Source organism: Solanum dulcamara, chromosome 1, assembly GCF_947179165.1.
Source record: "Solanum dulcamara chromosome 1, daSolDulc1.2, whole genome shotgun sequence".
Taxonomy (NCBI): Eukaryota; Viridiplantae; Streptophyta; class Magnoliopsida; order Solanales; family Solanaceae; genus Solanum; species Solanum dulcamara.
This window is the reverse complement of record NC_077237.1, coordinates 77530490-77550776: the sequence shown is the minus strand read 5'-3', so window position 1 is coordinate 77550776 and position 20287 is coordinate 77530490. Positions and strand designations below refer to the sequence as shown.

Below are 20287 nucleotides of genomic sequence, written 5' to 3'. Positions count from 1 at the left end.
ATGGTCTATTTATAAGAAAAATGTGCAATTTTGGTTGATTTGGTGCTTTCCATCTAAATGAGGGGTATGAGAGAGATTTGTAGACGACGGGGATAAAAACAATTTTATTTTAACGATAAAAATAAAGTTAACTAATAAATAAAAGTTGAGAGGTGTAGGCGATGGGGTAAGAATAATTTTACTTTAACGATAAGAATAAAGTCAACTAATAAATAAAATTTTAGAATATTTTTGAGGTTTTCTCCTAAGTTTTTCTTTAACAGATGTATAATAGTGTTATGAAAAAAAAGAGTTATACATAATTAAACTTCCATAGCCAATTAACAAACAATACAAATATCGACTCTAATTTAACTTTCCGGCGACGGAGAATTCGAAAGTCGACCATCGCTAGCCATGTCAATACACGATCAAGCGGCGGCCGCCGTGCTGTCGCAAATAGCTATGGCAGCGGACGGCGCACTTATCGGCCTAGCCCTAGCTTACGTTGCCGTACGGAGTATTCTCAAGTTCAAAGCCAACTCTTCCGCCCTTCACAAAATCAACGACGCGCCATCGCTCGGTGTCTCCGATCTCCGTTCCTTACTTTCGTCTTCCGATAGTGATGTCATCTCTGGAAGTTCAAATCAATCCGATGACGGCAAGCTTGTGATCATTCGCGGTACTGTGGAGGCGAAATCTGCAGTTGAAGGTAACTGGAAGAGCTTGAGGGCTAATGTTCTCTCCGCTCATAATTCTGCGGAAAAAGGCGTAATATTGCGACGCACTCAAACAGTAATTCTTCATTTCTTATCGTTTTACCTTAATTTATGTTCATACCTTTGAAAATCAGTGCTAAATTACTCAATTTATCAGAAATCTGCATGCTTTTTTAGGCAAGTAACATCCTTATTCGAGTTGACTATTTCTTATTTCAACTTGTTTGTGCACATTTAGGATTAGTGTTATGGTTAGAGTTAGTTGATGGTCAATCTAAAGAGTGTTAATTTTTACTATATTTGATGCGTTGTTGGGCTTTTCTAGGCACTTGCCACAACGCGGTGATGGTTTTCAATTACAATGAATGTTTGATTTACTATGTTCGCATGCTGGTTACATGTTGATGCTCAATAGAAAGAAAGAGAAATCGATGTTTTGCTTAGCCCGTGTCACAGGAGTCCCTAAACATAGAGAGAGGACATGAGCTAATCTTGACTATAGGATTAGATGGTGATAAGCACAGGAAGGGATGTCATGGGCTGAGTTTCTACTTCGCCTCATGACCCCTTGGTCGCAAGCAGGGAGTATGTCTTAAAAGACAAATTATTTTTGTAATGAGATGTGTTAAAAAGAGCTAAATGGATTGTGAGGATTTATATAGCTTATCCAAAGTTGTTTGGAATTGATGTGCAGTAGTTGCTGGTGTTACATTGTAAAAATCAACAACTATTAACACTTCTGAAGGGGAACTACCTATTTGGATGTAGTATACCTGTGGAATATAGATTAACTGTTACCATCCTCAAAAAAGAAGAAGAAAATCAACAGCTTTTATCTACTGCTGATGGACATCCTTCAGTTTTCGAAGAACTCTTTGAACAGTGTACTTTCAGAAACCACTTGCTACTGTTAACCTGGAAATATGATCCACAACCAATTCATTTGCAACTATGTTTTCCTGCTATTGTTTTGCCAATTTTTGTGTGTATTTTTTTATCACTGAATTTTGGCATAATACTGATGTTCGTTTGCTGTCTTATTTTAGTGTATCTATAATGAGCGGAGAGGCTTCTTTTGGTGGACTGGTGATCTGTATTCAATATTTCCGAGATTCCGGAAGGACCAAGAGTCATCCTCTTTGAGAATGGTAATGTGAAAATTTCCCAGCAACACCACTGGTCTCTTGAATTTTGCCTTTGCTTTTAATTTCACTAGTGAAGCATAAAAAGAAATACTGAGCTAGTGTTGCTAATATTTGACAATTTCTTTTTTGCCATAATTTCTGCTGGGTTATGTGAAAATATTTTGTAGGAAGCTATTACCCCAGAGTTTTTAATACTTTATCTATCTGCTTTTGATAATTTCCTTCCACTCTAATTTAATGTTCTCATCTAAGATTTTTATGCTCTCTATTTGACATCTTTGGAGGTATATCGTACTCATGTACAAGGTAAGGTTCTGAATAGGAAGAATAACATGCTGAGATGTCCAGACTGGTTGTTCCTCAGATGATCAGATTTTTAGCACAAACCATCTCAATTTTAAGGAGCAAGGCTTGAGAGGGTGTTTCTTTATAAATGGCTTGTAGTCAATGGTGGATCTAGGATTTTAAGGTTGTGGGTTCTTGACTCGGTGATGGATAAAACCTCGACGCTACGATTCAACCAAAACCATATATATAAAAAATAAATGTTAAATTCAAATTCATAATCTAAAATATACAATGGGGTAAGTGCTCAGTTGCTATACAGTTATAGTTGGCGAAGAAAATGGTTTAAATGATACCTTTTTCTCTTACTTTGTCACAACAAATTAGATAAACAAACAAAAAAGAAAAAGTGAAAAACTAAAAAGATAAGTCAGCAAAATAAGAGGAAAATCAGCAAAGGAAGTACAAGAAGAAAAGAAGAAAGATTCTGCACAGTAGAAAAGAAGAGAAAGTAAACGAGAATGAGTAAACAAAGAAGAACCTTAAGTTTTAAAAAATTGTTATAACCATGAATCAAACCACAACAACGCTTATCACAAACCTTACCTTCAACTTCCAACCACAGCACCCATTAGACATTTGATTGAATGGGTGCAATTAGTTCTTTCTATCCATTTATAAATAAGTTTCTATGAAGTTATGTATAGTTCGTGTCGGGGTTAATGGGTGGTCGAGCACCCAGCACGCTTTACATAGATCTGCCCCTGCCCGTAGTGAATGTGACAGCTTTTCGTTTCTCTTTTCCTTTTTTTCTCTCCTATTGGAACATTGTACTCTTATCTGGCTTGTGTTTTGGTTGCAAATTCCTCTGCATAGAAAGTCTTTCCTACTTGTTATCTTGACGTCTAGTTAATACACTCCATGTTTGTAGCTGCTGCTTTTTTGTCTGCTGATAAGTGTTGTATAGCTCTCTTTGGTTTCATAATATAAGCTTTTGTGCTTCTCTATCCTCGACTCAGGTTCCTTTTGTTCTTGTTGAAACTGGGAAGTGGCCACAACCAGAATATGTTAATGTAAATATGGATGGCTCAAGGCATCCCCTACCTCTTGTGACAGTTTATCATCACTTGCAGCCTGTACATGCTACGCCTCTCACTTTCCTCCAGGCGATCTTTGGCCACCACTATCCTGTGAGTTGAAAAATATGTTTTGTATACTATATATGGGCCTCTTGACCATTTGTTTTCATTTATACAACTTTGGAAGTTTGTCTGTCTTCCTGCAACTCATGTAACATAGTGTTTTCTGTAACAAAGGTTGGAGTATTGGATGAAGAAAAAATTCTGCCACTTGGAAAAGATATAACCGCTGTTGGTGTTTACAGCTCAAAAGATGGGATTTTTGAGATCAAATCATGCAAGGACCTACCCTATTTCTTGTAAGGAAGGTTTACAGAGTAGTTCTCTTAATAAGTTGATAAAGCATGACACTCTTCTTTTCATGGGACCTTATGATACTTCATTTTCACCTGGCACTGGTTAGAGTTAGACAAATGTTCTGCCAAATGAGGTTGGCTATTGTCATTCTCATATTCATTAATTTTTTTCCCCTGAAATTTCCTCAAACCTCTCTGAGATAAATTGTCTTTTTTGTTGACTCTGAATGTGAAGCAAGTCTCCTTATCTTATTGGTGAAATTTTGAATACTTTATATTCAACTGGTCCTCTTAAATTATGTATCTGATCATGTATAGAAAGATTTATGAGCTGGGTCTGAAAGGTAGGTTAAGAGAGACTTCTTAGTGACCTATGAAGAAAAGTGCTTTTCTGAATTATAAAAAATGGTTTAAATGAGCAGCACACCCTTATTGCTGAAGAATACAACTTTACCTTACTCAAAAAAATTGGTTTAAATGAGAGGAAATGAAAATTCCTGAATCTGACCCCGCGTTACGGAATATATTAAATGTTTTCTTAAATACCACATCTACATTTCTTATGAGCATTATATTTAAGCCACAGCTTCTATTTAACAGAAACATTACAGTCTCATCTTCTCTTCACTTCTGGTTATAATTACCACAGGCTTCGCAATGTTGCTGGTCATAGTCATTGGTAGACTATATGAAAAAACTAACATGAGTTGGTTCTTATGAGGTGATTTTAAAATTTAAAATGTTTTCCGAGATTTTGACATTTGTGCTCAACCATGATAACAGTGATTACAGTTTTTTGGTCAGTTCCATTGTGATAGAATTACCATGAGTTTTGAAACATTTGTAGGTGACGCACTCATTGGTAGGTTTGCGTAATAGAGTGCAAGTGCTGTCCTGGTGATGATTTTGATTCAGCTGATACACATGTTGATATACACAGTAAAGTATTTGCCTGTCTACAAATTGCTCTTGTATATATAAATCTAATACACACAGAGGATAAACGTTCTGCCCGAAGCATGTGGTTCTTTTAATATCTAACTTCTAATCAGGTGTTCTCTTCATATTTGATGCTTTATATCTTCAAACATATGTTACATATATGATGCTTTATATCAGCTGCTTCTCTTGTTCTAAAATCCTGGTGTTCTTTTGTGGAAATTTGTGAGTGTAATTTTTTTACTTTGGTAGGTCTGACATGACCAAGGATCAAATGCTGGTAGATCTTGCCTTTAAAACAAAAGTTCTGATGTGGAGTGGAGTTGTGCTTGGTTCAGTTGCAGTTGGTGTCCTTGGCTATTCTGTTGTGAGGTAAACTGGTTGCTTCTCTCAGACACTTGAACTTTTAGCCTTTGTGGATATCATGTCTTAAAGATCTCATTGTTATTCTCTTTTTTCTTCTTTGTCCTTTTCCCCTGTCATGGACTGGAGTTGAGGGGAGGTCTAGGCAGGACAAAATCCTTTATTATTTCATATAGTATTTTAAGATTCTGTTTACAGAGCATGAATTAGGGTTGAATACTAGAAACCTGCTATTGAGTGATTTCCTGTTAAATAATCAAGTCATCCATCTGCTCCTAGAATTGGTGGATTCCTTTTCCTACATCTGCAATTTATCTCGCAACTGCATCAAATGAGTCAACTTATAATAACTATGACGTGAAGTTCAAATCCTACTGGGGTAGAGGGGCTGGTTGATTGATTTGGATTACAGTTGTTGCCATAGCGTGCATGCAATTATTTGATACATATTACTTTATGGAACTTGTGTGACATAGACAAGTGTACTTGCATTCTATTAAATTGAGGGAGTATATTTTTATCTTTGATGGGATTGAAGTTTGAGTAGGACCATCGTCATTGACGTGCCAAAAAGAATAATGCATCTAGCTACCTTAAGCATGAAAGAATCATGATGGGTGCATTTTTCAGATGAGCAGAATCTTGAAATTGGCAATGTGTAAGGTGCAAAAACTTACATATTTAGATCACCTTCTCCCCTCCCCACAAAAAAGAAGACAGTAAACACAAGACTGAAAAACAGAAAAAAAGGGATATGTCAGCTTGGAAGGAAAACAAGGTGAAAAAGTTTTTGGCCAAATCTTCTTTGTCAAGTTTTAAAATTGTCTTCGTTTCATATTTTTTGCAAAAAAATGTTACTCTTTTTGTTTTTTCAAAACTTTGAATTTTGATTTTTCAAGTTTTTTGGCCAATAACGTGTAGCTTGCTCTCTTTGGAAATTTGTCAATGACTATTGATTTACGCAGTGCCTTCCTTATATTTATGTTGTTCATGTCATCCTGATGTTTTCATGATGAAAAAGGTTGGGTTGAAGGATTGTCCAAATCCTCGTGTGAATAGTTCCTCTGCTTGTTTCGTTGTTTTACTGGGGCTAATCTCCGAAATTATACAGCAAGCACCTTCGTTTGCTGGTCCAAACTCTTTCTTAACCATCCTACATGACAGTAATTATGGTTCCTTACTGTGTTTAAAGCTTTAACTTCTGTTGCTTATACGGCCTGGAAAAAGCAGAGACTTTTGTCAGGATGAGCATAAACCTGTAACTCTAGCTATACTGCCTAAAACATCCCTTAGGGGTCGTTTGGTTGGGATTAGTTATGATGGGATAAGTTATGCTGGGATAAGTTATGATTGGATTAGTTATGCTGAGAGTAGTTTTTATTGCTTGATTGGTTTGCCATATTCAAAATTATATTCATTGCATAAATCTAAGAATAAGTTGTTCGTTTACAAAAATGCCCTCCATCTTATTTTTTTTTCCATTTACTTAGCAAGCTTTTAGTTATCATTCTTAAAAATAAAATTTCCATCTTATTTAACTAAAATATTTTTGTGTATCATTTTCATGATTTTGCCATGTGTTTTTAAAATTAATCTTTCATCTTATTTAGCTTAAAAATAAAACTTTCATCTTATTTAGCTTTAAATAAAATTTCCATCGTATATAACTTAAAAATAAAATTTTCATCTTATTTAACTTAGAAATAAAACTTCCATCTTATTTAGCTTAGAAATAAAACTTCCATTTTAAGTTTATTAAAGTAAAATAAATGTTATTATTAAAATTATCTACATTTAAAAGTTATTTACATTTTAATTGATATATAAAATATAATTTTTAAGTGAGCAATAAACTATTTAATTAAAATATGTAATTTAGTAGTGAAGCCGAGTGTCTTCCGGAAACAGCCGTCCTACCTTGATAGGAGTAAAGTCTGCGTACACCCTACCCTCTCCAGACCCCACGTTGTGGGATTTCACTGGGTTGTTGTTGTATGTAATTTAGTAGTGAAGTGAATATTTTAAGAGAAATCAAATTATAAATAAACATAAGAATTAGACAAATAAACTTATAATATATTCATAAATAGAAATTTTATTTATAAAATGTAATTTTTTAATAGAAAAATACATTATCATAAAAACAACGATTAATTAAGTTTGTGAATGTTATTATAAATGTTATTAAAAATTATATTAATATACATTAATGTAAAAAGTGGTGTATAAAAGAGAGTTTAAAGGAGTATTTTAATTATTTAATACACCTCAACCCAGGATAAGTTATCCTGGGATTACTATTCCATCCCCAGGAAGGCATAACTTATCCCAATACTAATTGTTAATCCTGGGATAAGTTATCCCATCCTTTGCAACCAAACGGAGAATTAAAGGGCACTTGAAAATTATCCTGGGATTAACCCCTTATATCCATCACACCAAACGGCCCCTTAACCTCCCACGTGGCATGAATAAAAAGAGCTAAATGAAACTTGTCTATCAGCAGCATCCTTATCAGTATTTTACTCTAGTGGTCACATTATCTCATTCGTATTATTTGTTTTAGGAACTGGAATCGATGGAAGCAGTGGAGACACCAGAGGCAGGCCCAGCAACAAAGGGATTCTGCAAGCAATGACGATGATTTGCAGGTTAGTGCTGATGAGGAAACTGGAGATGTTCCTGATGGTCAGTTGTGTGTGATATGCCTTATGAGGAGGAAGCGTTCAGCATTCGTTCCGTGTGGACACTTTGCATGTTGCCAGCGCTGTGCCTTGTCAGTTGAACGTGATTTAGCCCCAAAGTGTCCTTTATGTAGGCAGACAATTCGTAGTTCTGTAAGGATATATGATTCTTGAGGAGCAAATAGTTATGAGATATTTTGAGTAGCTCATGCTGGGAAGGTGGTTGTGCATTTGTAAAGCATGCAGTGAAAACTGCATTGGACTGTCTCATGGAACTGATGGTGGATGCTTTTCGCCGTGCCTAGGGATTAGATACTAAAATCTAACATGCATGTTGTTTGTGTGTGTACATACATTTTTGCTGACTCATTGTTGTAGCCTTAAATACAATATTCATCACAATGTAGTTGGGAAGAAAATCTTTTCAATTTAGTAACTGCAAGAACAGCCAGCATTTGTAAATTAGCTTCCCCCACTTAAAGTAGTATTATGGCATGACTTGCTAGTTAGTCATTTTGCTAAAAAAAGACTTGAGTTCTTAAACACTCAGTTATTTCATCAACACACAATCATTACACATCTATATTCTTTGAGGTACATGATCCCTTGCCTAGAATCAAATTCTTAAGGAATTTTACAATTTTTTGACTTGTTGCCTCTGCAAATAAACTATCTGAACCTGTATAAAAGCCCAGTTAATGAAATTTTTCCAGTCACTAGATTTACCACTGGACTTTTGACTCAGTTCATGCTTAAAAGCCTGGTGCATCTCGTGTGTTGGGATCTATCTTCCATAATGAACAAAATGAAACAGGTTCTCCTTTCCACCACAGACCAACACAGCAATCCTTCTCATTCACTCTCATCTCCCAGTTGCTGTCATACTTCTTCAACAATGCACGAGCTCTGTCAATGACATCGTCTCCAAACACCTTCCATATGAAACCAACAGTCCTCATTCTTTCACACCATTTCTCCTTTGTCTCATTCATCTCTCCCATGTTTGTCAAAGCCTTAGCTGCTTCTCCTTCCATCATCCTCCTTCCCTCGCTCTCACGTCCTTTGTATGCTACACTGGTGGAGTCCAAGAACTTCCACAAGTACTCCACTCGCCTTGAGAATCTTGTTGTGAAGTCCCCGCAACTTTTGCAGCTGCAATCCATGTTGTTCTCACTCAAAACCAGTCCTTTTGGCTCCAAACTCTTCAGTATTTTCAACAACCCTGCCCTCTCGTCTGGATTGTTGTGTTTCAAGTTATGGAGTCTGAACTGTGCACAAATAACCAAGATTTCATCCGAGGATGAATTTATCATCTGGGAATCAAGATTCTGAAGTGGGTAATTCTCTAGTCTGTTGATTTGTAGATTGATGTTAATTGCCTTGGCAAAGGCAAGGAGTTGCACTGAAAAGTTATAACCACCTGGACCAACTACAAATGGACTATTTCTTTGTTGATCATCTTCTATAGTAGGTGTTATAACTGTCAGACGAACCAATGGTGGCGGCCCTCCTGATCGATGGGTCAACTCCTCGAGCAAGGTTGGCCATTGAACACCATGAGAGACTCCAATATCAAGGATGTGTAGGTTCCGGGATGAATCATGTTTCCCTAGAATTTGGAGTATTGAGGAGTTTGCAATGCTATTGGGTATGCGGAACCAGGGACTGATGTCATTGAAGTTGATCAGTGAGTTCTTGAAGAACTTTGGATTTGTTGAAGCAAAAGTAGTAACACCAGCAGCAGAAGCAGAAGATAGTGAAGTTGGGCATGGAGTAGAAAGATAATGCGTTAACGCCTGGAGTCCACGAGCAGCCAACCGATGGTTGGCATCTCCGTTTAGTGAGGAGAGCTCGTGCAGAACGTACAATAAATGCTGCACACGGTTCAGATTTCCTGCAGTTATAGCAGCAGCACAAGGGTTGAGTAACTGCTCTGCCCATCTTCCTTCTCTGTTGTTCCCATTATTTCCTGTGGACTTGTGTGTTGCTTTCTTCTGTCCTGCTGATTTTCTTGTTGGCCCTCTTTGAACCACAATAGCTTCCCCATCATCTGCATCATTGATCCGAGGGTTCTGATTTTTCCGGGATGCCTTGGGATTGTATCCAAAATCATCCCCTTTCCTTTTCTTGGACAATTCCAATGGCGGAAGGTGACTTGAAATGACCGGCTCCAAAGGGATCGTGCTCGCTGTTGTAACAGCGAAGCTAGTGTCGAAGCATGTTAAACTGTTATTGTTATTGTTGTTGATTTGTATATCTTGGTTTATATTTTCACTAGGAGCCCACCACGATTCCTCGTAAAAATCATCGAGACTATATGACTGATCGAGTAAATCATCGAGGCTATATGACTCATCGAGTAACGATGGGAAATACGATAAGGGACCATCCAGCCACTCTGAGATGGGATCAGAAGTAGGATCAGTCTCTGGTTCATCAATGGTCATTGTATCACAGATTGAGGAAGAAGGATGGTGGGAGAGGATAGATTGGTGTTGGTGTCTGATCATTGACTGATAGAAAGTATGCAAGAATGGGATATGATAATGTTTGTTAATTGTTATGGTGTTGGGTGTCTGATCATTGACTGATAGAATTTATGGAAGGATGGGATGTGGTATGTTTGTTAATTGTTATGGTGTTGGGTGTCTGATCATTGACTGATAGAATTTATGGAAGGATGGGATGTGGTATGTTTGTTAATTGTTATGGTGGCTCAAGTTTCAAAGTGCTAAACTATAATAGTTCAAAATGGAATCAAAAGGGACCTTGCTCTGGGAAGAGACACTGCATGGCATATATTTAACGGCCAAAGTTGGTACTGTTATTTTGGAAGTTATGGTGTTTTATTAAGATTTCTTCACAGTATGATAGACTAATGTTTGACATTAACATGTTAAATAACTGATTTTCTTCTTATTTTTTTTATAACCGGTAAGTAAACAACTAATTATTGTTCCAAGAATATTTATGTTAGCATAATTCAGACAGACAAACACAGTAAAAGTGGAGTGGAGGTAGTTTTGGGTAGGGGTCTCATGGGACGGTTCGGTCGTTTATTTTTAAAAAATTATGCTGTTTTAATTTTTCGGGTATTTTATAATGTATAACTAAAATTAGATTTTTTTAAACCATACTAATCATATCGATTTTTTTTCGGTATCGGTACGGTTCGGTTAATTTTTGATTTTTTAACTTTTAAAGTATCACCTCAAAATATACTGTTATTATAATATTTCTTTCGCAAGTATGTTTGAATCACTTCAATCCTTCACAAACAAGTTAAGAATGTAAAACTTTGTTGCCGTATCATTTGATCTTAAACATTTAATAGGAGTGCTTGTATAGATTTTGTCGTATTATTTGATGGAGTATTTATTATAGTATCTTTAAATTTTAAATCTAATACATTAAAGGATAATTAAAGAGTAAAGATCCAAAGTTGTCAAGTCACCAGAGGCCTAGGACCTAGGTTATATTTATATTTGAAAAATATTATTAAATATATTTATATATTAAATTTAACATATTGTTAATATATAAATATATTTACATGTAAGGTTATTCGATTCGGTTCGATTTTTTTTTTTTTTTTTTATAAATTAAAAAGACCATCCCAATTGTTCGGGATGGTTATACACTTAAATAAAGGTCCACAATTTTGTTGAAAAAATGATATAAATTGATTCGATACGGTTATGTTCGATTGGTTCGGTAGGTTTTTAATATTCTTTTGACACCCCTAGTTTTGGGTACCGGTGAGGGGTTGGTGGAGTGGAAGAAGTAATTTTTTTCCTGATTTTTAATGAAGTTATTTCCTTAAACAAAATATTTTTAAAAATTAATACCACCACACCCTAAGGGATCGTTTGTTAAATGATCGAGTTATGTGGATATTAATAATGTAGGGAATAGTTATGAGTGAATTTATGCATTATTTTATGCAAATATTAATTGTCACGCTCCGGGAGGGTACCCTAGACGTAACCGGCACTCAGAAATCATTTCTGGCTCCCAAGCGAACCACATAGCCTGATCACACATTCGTTCATTCATTCATTCAGCGGAAAATTTAAAAATAAAGAATAATTTAGCGGGCAACTCAAATCACCCATCCAACTCGAAGAATAAAGGCCATGGGCCAACAGATCAACTAAAATATTTGTCATTAAAGATAGTTTGACAAGAATAACTCAAAGGTAGAAGTACTCAATCGACCCATCACTATCTAGTCTATGAAGCCTCTATCACTACTATCTAATTGGTGCCAATGACATGTTCATGGCTACCTCAAATAAAAATAAAAAGGCTAACTCGATGCAAGAATACACAAACGGTGTCCTCCGAATGTAGGGGAGGACTCACCAATACGCTGAGTGCAAATAGATCCCCAATGATGCTCCTATTGACGATCTCATAAACCTGTCTCTGCATCATGAAATGATGCAGGCCAAATGGCGTCAGTACGTGGAATGTACTGGTATGTAAAATGGCAGAATGAAACATACCTCGAGGAAGAATAACATCGGTCCTCATATCTCAAATCAGAAAGATAAGAGGGACTCAAATAAAGCGTCGTAAATCTAAAGTAAGGATACAGTTTAGACAGAGACCAATCATATACCATACAATCCAATCCAATTATGTATAATACAGTTCAATCAAATCATTTACAATTCGATCCCTTTCAATCATGTACAATCCGATTATATACACTCAACTCAACAATCAACTCAATAATCAAATCCAATCTAGTCACATACCATTCTATTCAATCCAATCACAGTTCATCTATTCCAATCCAACCATATACAATATACTCAACATTCAACTCAACAATCAGCTCAAAGGACTCAACTCAGTAAATATGCAAATTAAATTATGCAACGTTTTACAATTCAACTCAAAGGACTCAACTCAATAAATATGTAACAACTCACTCAAGTGTCCTAAGTCTAACAAGAAATAGTTTAGACAGGACTAAGTCATAAGCATATAGCAACTCACTCAACTCAACTGACTCAGAGCACTATCAAGACCTAAATGGGAGTTTCTCTAACCGACAACCATCACTTATGAGCCAGTGACAGTACAACAAAACGACGTTGTTGCCGCACCCATTCATACTTTGCCAGGGTATGAATGAATCAAACACTCATGGATCCAATCCAACCAAGTCCTATAATGTCAGGACAAAACTCTCGGGGAAGCATTCGACTTTAACGGTTCAATCCCCCCTACGTTTGGCAACACAGGTATTGGGTTCGAGTATGGACTATACTCTTGCCCAATTCGGTGCTCGATACTCCTCCCATGACTCCATGCTCATAAAACTCCTCCAATCATCTCAAACAAGCCCTCACGGCTAGTTTCATGTAGAACATTGCCACCTCATCAACTCTGTTCTCATTTCAACTCAATTAACTCATAATGACAAGTCTCATTTAGGACCTTGTCCTCTCGTCAATTCCATCCTCAAATCAACTCAATCAAGCCTCATTGGACCTTCTTTCAAATCGACTCATCTCAAATCATCAAACTCTTCTCTTTAAAAATTTATACAATCTCAACTCAATGAATGCAGAAAATATTATGTACATTAAAACATAATTTCAACCCCTCAACTCAAACTCAAAATAGATACTTTAATGTAAAAATACTCAACTCATTTGAAGGCTCCTCATACTCAACTCATACTTAAACTCCTTTCTAAATCAAAGATGAAACTAATAATTCCTTAGACTCAAAATAACGTGTAAATGGTTTATACAAAAAGGTTCACCAATAATTTATTTAAAACTCCTCCTCAAAAGATCATTTGTTTTTCCAAAATATTCATAAGACTCCAATCAACTCAATTTATGCAATTCACATATCACATAATCACATTAGACTCCAATCCACTTCATCACATAACATCCTCATCAACATACCTCTTCATCAATCATTCTACACATATTAAATAATCACTATTCACATCATCACTCACACCATCATCAAAATATCGTCATTCACGTCACCATCAAATATTATCATCACATCATTGTCAACTATTATCATCACATCATTATCAAACATCTACTCCGCAAATCTTCATTTTAGTCCTATGTTCAAATTATAGAAACAAAGGGACATTCTTAACTATCCAATTCATTCTTTTCATTCCAATCAATACATATATACACAAAACCATCCACCTCAACTCAAGACAAATTATGACCAAAGAAATCTCATCTTGGGTTCATGTGAATGAAAATGAATCCATACTCTCAACAAAACTCAACTCAAGAATATCGTCAACATCTATATACAAAGATACATTTATAATCAATAATATGAAAGATAACTATTTAGTAACTCAAATCATTAAAAACATCAATCAACCAATAGTATCTAAAAAACATTCTATAGTTTAGGAAAACTTTCAAGAAAACCTTCTTAGAAGGTTCAACTCTTTCACAACTCCTATTCAACACATCTATGGGCATATGGAAGAACTCAATCCATATTTTAGGTTAGCCTTACATACCTTGTTTGAAGACTTTGAAGAAATCTTGATGTTAGGTTTTCAATGGAAGGCTTGAATCCTTGAAACTCTTGAAGGCACCCTATGTTGGAGATGGATTTGGGGAAGAAGAAGAAGAAGAGAGGGAAAATTTCTAGGGCTTTTTAGAGAGAGAGAGAAGCTGAAAATAATGGTCCAAAATGCTCAAGGATGGTGTATATATAATTTGGAAAAAGTCCAAGTTGCCCCTCTTCCAAAAATCTGGAAAATTGGGCAAAAGTCTTGCTGGCGCTATAGTAGCGCGTCGCGCCACTGCAGCGCCAAGCCAAAATAGGCTTAAAACCCTGCACATCTACTAGTGGCGCGTCGCGCCAAGCCCCAAACTACTGAGGTTGTTTTCTGGCGCTATAGTGGCGTGGGACGCCACTGGAGCGCCAAGCCAAATTTCGCCCAGGCTTGAAATTTCTGCAGTACTAGTCTGTAGTAAAATGGCCATAACTTTTGACTCCGAACTCCAAAAATTTCAATCTTGGTGGCGTTGGAAAGAAGACTCGAAGACCTTTAATTTGGTAGGTCGTGGGACACCCAAGTATTTATATCCTAAGAGATATGGTCGTTTGAAGTTGACCCTTATACTAACTCGTCCGAAAACTTAATCGATTGGAGTTCTTTGGACTCGACTTGGTGTTAGAGATCCCTTATGACCCCTAAAAACATCTAACACACTTCAAATACTTAGGAATTAATCCTAACTCCTGTGTGGAATTACAAGTCCTCCGGTCCGAGTCTACCCACACGTGAAGAAATGTTCGAGTCTTTGCGAAAAAATTTCCGGGGTGTCACATTAATTATGCAGGGATTAATTATTCATCTATTAATTATACATGTATTATTTATTTTACCTTCTATCCTGCATAAAATAATACACAAATTCTCTCATAACTTATACATCTATTAGTTATGCGGATTTCTAAATTGTCAACTAAACATCGTATTAATTTTATATATGAATAATTTATATTTTATCTACCTACCAAATATCGTATAAATTATAAGTAAATTAATATATGAATAACTTGGATCTTATCGGATTATCAAACGACCCCTAAATCTTTTATGTTATTTGCTTCTCTGATTGATATGAATAACTTGGATCTTATCGGATTATCAAACGACCCCTAAATCTTTTATGTTATTTGCTTCTCTGATTGACTTATTCTGTGGAGGTGTCACAGTTGTTGGGAGTTATAGGAGACACTTTCTTTTTCTTTAAGAATTTGGGATTGTGAAATGTTTGTGGTTCACATTTCAATAAGAATGACAGAAAACTATTCATTATTGTGATTAAAATAATTTTCACCTTATAGGTAATTTGATGATGCATTTTGGCACTTTCGAAGAACCAAACTGACAAACAAACAAACAAGTAGTTTTCAATTCTGATTTGGTTGATGCTTTTCTTAGGACAAACATACCGGAGTAATTTCACAAAAATGAGATTTGAGCATACGCAAATTTTAATTTTACATTTTAGAAATAGAAAATGTATTTTTGATAAATCCTTAATTGGTTTATGCATGTTTTATAAAATATATCGGGTGTAATTTTATAAAATGAGGTTTGAGAAGAACATTACGGTATAAATAGACTTTACAATTATCTAAAAGGTGGAGTTCATTTTTGATAGACCATCAACTAATATATGTTTTTTTTTTACAAAAACATACTAGATGTAATTTCATAAAGTGGAGTTTGAGAAAAATAGAGTGTATACAAATCTTACTCTTATCTTAGAGATAGGGAGTTTATTTCCAATAGAACATCGACTGGTTTATATAGTTTTACAAAAATATATTTCACAAAATAAAGTTTGAGAAGAATAAGATGTACGCAGACTTTATTCTTACCTTAAAGATATATAATCTATTTCCGATAAATCCTTGGTTGGTCTATATACATATTTGATGTAATTTTACAAAGTAAAATCTGAGAAGAATCGAAATACACAAACATAAATCTTATTCTTACCTTTAAAATAGATAATCTATTTTTGATAAATCCTTGACTGGTCTATGTTTTCTTTTTTCTTGGATCAAAACCAACATGTCTTGCTCCCTCCTCCCAAGGAAAAAAACATAGATCATTGAAAAACAGAAATGCAGACATTCATCACCTGGTTGCATTCTGGAACAAAATCAACATGTCTAGAACAGAATTCTACCCATAACATCTATTAGCTTTTTGTCTTAATTCTGAATACAGATAAAACAAATAGCTTTGTAGATGATCTTTCTAAAAAAAGGGATTTTAACAATCTTTTTATTTATTTCGTTATCTATTTCTATTTAATAGGATCCTGAGAAAAAGGATTTTATTTTCACCAAACTAAAATAATATGTTGATGTCTCTAGTAAACTAAAGTCATCATTTAATAACTATTTTGCTTCACTTTTTTCTTTACAAATAAAAACTTGATGATTTAGTTTGATCTAAAATAAATTATAAATATTTTTGACTAAATCATCTCATTAAAATAACATAGGAGGTTTAAGATCAAATTATTAGTACTAAATATAAACATATATTAATTTTTTTAAGATTAATTAAAAAAATTACATTAAGACGGAGGGAGTTGTAAATTATTGTAAATGCCATTGATAATCTTTGTTAGAGATCCACCAAAATTAGTTCTGCATATCTGACATTAATCATTACAGCCAGGTGTTATATAGGATCCAAAAACAATACTGTGTATTACATGTCCAATTATATGTGTGAACATTTTTTTAATTACATGTTGTTATATCTCAAAGGTCAAAAAATTATTTTTAATCATACCTTCTTTGGGAAAGGGGACAAAAATATCCTATCTAATGAAAATGATTCCCAAATATTTCTTTCGCCTATTTTTATTTGTTCAACATTAATCTTACATATATTTTAAAGAGTAACAAATAAATGAAGAATTTTCAAAAATGACTATAATTTGAACTTAATTAGAGATCTATATTTATAATTTGCTATAATTCTTAAATACATGTTAGAAGAAGGAGATATGTGAGCAAGATTGTGCGAATGAGGAGAATGACCAATGAGATTTGGGAGAAAGAGGAGAGCGAGATTTGAGGGAGAGAGGCTAGAGAGATGATGAATACGTGTTATATTTATTGTATTAGGTTGTATCACGAATACAATTGTATTATATTGTGTCAATGAATATATTGTATCTAGTGTATTTGTTCCTCGTGTATTCAATGTATATCAACTAGCTATAGATTTATATCAATGTATTGACTGTATTTTATCTTTGTTATACATTTGTATCATGTATTGTATATTCCTTCTTAATACGATTGATACAATATTGTATCTCTCCCTCCGTTCAAGCACACTGAGAGTCTTAATATGAAATCGAGGAGGAGAAGAAGAAGAGATATCTCTACCATCTGTCGCCTGATTTGTATTAGTAATATCCTACATGTGTATCAGACGAGAGACAGAGAGGGAGGGGACGAGAAAGGGAGAGGGGGGTGGGGGAGGAGAGAGAGAGAGGAGAGATTACTATAAAATGCTAAGTCTAGTTATGTAATGCAATGCTTTTAAACTATAGCTGTGTATAGTAAATACATAACATATGTTTGCCTTACTAAGTAAATTTTCTTAAATAAAATGATAATTTTACTATACCACGCTTTGGATATAATAAATTCAATGAAAGGTGCCAATAGTTAATTAGTTATTAATAAGGATAAATTCAGAATTAAGTGATAAATTATCTCTTAATTTCCTAAATTAGACATATAAAAATTGACATTTATTTTTTAGTATAATAAACAAGTAATGTGGATGGAAAAAGTATCCTTCATCCACTTTTGATCTAAAAATACTATCAATCTTTTTATTTGATTCAAGAATAACCTTAAAACTAACACCTTAAATTTGATGATTTTTTCTAATTTTAAAAAACCCGCTATGTAGCTTGTAATGATTGATCATATATATTACTTAATTTAAAAATTAAACCCACCAATTTCTTTAATCCAAACGTGCCCTTAATAATCTGACCCATTTCTTAAAAATCCAAACCTACTCATTCACTAAATGTTGTGATGACTCTTGATTCATGAAGGTGTTAAGGCTGATTTTTTTTTTGTTGCTAAGAATGGGATAATCCCAGATCCCACCTCTACTGATAATGCTGAGTTTCAGTATAATTCAATACAAATTATATTTTACCAATCATTGAGATAAAAACACCAATAAAAAAAGAAATGTTTGTCTGCATTAAGAAAACCAAGGGTTGTTTGATATTATCTGATTTAAAGGTGAGTTATGCAAGTATTAAATTCTACGCAAGTCATACTACTAGAAATTTTAAGAAATCCCATAGTAAATTATTGAGAAATTTGTACTATAGATCATGATTTTCCCACTCATTTCTCACCTATTCAATTTACTAGAAAAATGCATGGTGAGAAACAAATTTTCACTTAAATAGTGGAAAACTTCCTATATTCGGATTCACGGCGGAAAGTTCCACATTGGGGGTAAAGTGCTCCCTAACAAAGAAGACTCCATACCCAAGGAGACTCAAACCCGAGACCTCTGATTAAGGATGAAAGAGTTTTACCACTCTACCACAACACTTATTGGTCATTTGGTAGTTGTTAGGAGGTAAGTTATTCATGTATAAAATTAATACGGTATTTATTTTGCAATTTAGAAATTAACATAATCAATATACGTATAAAATATAAAAAAAAATCTATATATTATTTTATGCAAAATAAAAGATGAAATAACTGCTCCGACAACATACTTAAAAGGATTCACCACGACCAGACATGCATTTTGTTAATTAAAAAGACATTCATCAACTGGTTGGATTTTGTGTCTTAGATTGGACAACTTGCCTAAACACGAGGAAATATATCACTGGATATGTGATCAAACTAAACTTCGTGATTCATTAATCTTTCGAAAGTATAAAAAAAAATTGTGAATGGCAATGGCAAAGGCAAATTTTTCATGAAGGAATTCAGTATATAAAGAAGTAAATACATAAAAAAGTTGAATGAAGTTTAACATCTAAATAATTTTTTATGATACATAAATAGTGTAGTTTCTGACAAAGTGGGTACGGTAAACTTTACTAACTCCGCCCCTGATAGGCAGAAGCTAAGTATAGAAGCATGACAATAGTTATAGCTAAAGTGATATTGCTAGTAGACTGGTTAAAGGAACTAGATAGGCCTCAGTTCCTTTCATTAAAATTAAGATGTCTGAATCTGAGATGTACATTAAGATTTAGGGATCTGAATCTAAATACACATCAGAACATTAAGATATTGCATTAAGGCTGATACTAAATAGTTAAGATTGGTAGTTTTTTCAACATCTAAATGTATAAAAATTATTATTTTTGAAAATAATAAATATAAAATTTAAACAAAATACCAAATTGATCTAATATTATATCAATAAAATATTTTAAAATTTTTATATGACAATTGGTGGTGTTTATGGCTAACGATGATAATTGTGTGTGTCGATGATGTTGACTGATAATGGTGGTTGTGGGTAGTATCTTATGGTATAGTGGTTGACATTAGTGATAAACCGTGGTTGTTGGTGGTGGCGGTTAATAATTAATAGTGAAATGATATTAATAGTTAATGGTCATGACGAAGATATGATGATTAGCAATATATAATGTTGAGTAACAGTGGTAATTATCGACAGTGATTAATTAGTGAATGTAATAATAATTGGTGGTGATGATTGAAAATAATGGCTAATGGTGATATATGATGATTGAATTTGTTGATTCACGACAGTGATGGTTGTGGTTGGCTGAAGACGGTGCATGGTTATGGAGGGTAGGTGGTGATGATTGATGGTGGTGATAGTTGTGGCTGAAATGGTGGTTGTGGGTGATAGGTGAAAGTAGATGGAGTAGGAGTGAACTATCATCTTTGTAGAAATTTTTAAACAGACATCTTAATTACATTAAAACTTTGTTATAAATCTTAATCATTAAGATCTATTCAAATCCATTATTCATTAAGTGGTTTTAAAATAAGAAAAATAAATGAACTTAATGATTAAAATCTGAATGATTGATATTCAGACATTAAGTAGGCGTTTGGCCATGAGATTGATATGAAATTATGAGATGAAATCTGCGTTTGGACATGCAATTTTACGTTGATTTCATCTCATTAATTCATATC

The 20287-nt window shown here is 34.2% G+C and overlaps 2 protein-coding genes across 2 annotated transcripts; one reads left to right on the top strand and one right to left on the bottom strand.

Moving 5' to 3' along the window:
- The first annotated feature begins 299 nt into the window (after positions 1-299).
- On the top strand, positions 300-7985 carry LOC129904365 (E3 ubiquitin-protein ligase SPL2). The gene is made up of 6 exons (XM_055979963.1): positions 300-774; positions 1745-1846; positions 3148-3318; positions 3445-3566; positions 4755-4874; positions 7432-7985. Exons 1-6 carry the CDS (start codon positions 397-399, stop codon positions 7721-7723), a joined length of 1185 nt encoding a protein of 394 aa, XP_055835938.1. The 5' UTR covers positions 300-396; the 3' UTR covers positions 7724-7985.
- Positions 7986-7996: 11 nt separating this feature from the next.
- LOC129904280 (protein NODULATION SIGNALING PATHWAY 1-like) lies at positions 7997-10393 on the bottom strand. The gene has a single exon (XM_055979856.1). The coding sequence runs from the start codon at positions 10057-10059 to the stop codon at positions 8302-8304; it is 1758 nt and encodes a 585-aa protein (XP_055835831.1). The 5' UTR covers positions 10060-10393; the 3' UTR covers positions 7997-8301.
- Between the last annotated feature and the right edge of the window lie 9894 nt (positions 10394-20287).

What these genes read in the sequence shown, in the direction of transcription:
- LOC129904365 (XM_055979963.1), top strand. Translation starts at nt 397, where the DNA reads ATGTCAATACACGATCAAGCGGCGGCCGCCGTGCTGTCGCAAATAGCT. An exon ending in TATTGCGACGCACTCAAACA is followed by an intron (nt 775 to 1,744) that starts GTAATTCTTCAT and finishes GTCTTATTTTAG; the next exon opens with TGTATCTATAATGAGCGGAG. An exon ending in TCTTTGGCCACCACTATCCT is followed by an intron (nt 3,319 to 3,444) that starts GTGAGTTGAAAA and finishes TCTGTAACAAAG; the next exon opens with GTTGGAGTATTGGATGAAGA.
- LOC129904280 (XM_055979856.1), bottom strand. Translation starts at nt 10,059, where the DNA reads ATGATCAGACACCAACACCAATCTATCCTCTCCCACCATCCTTCTTCC.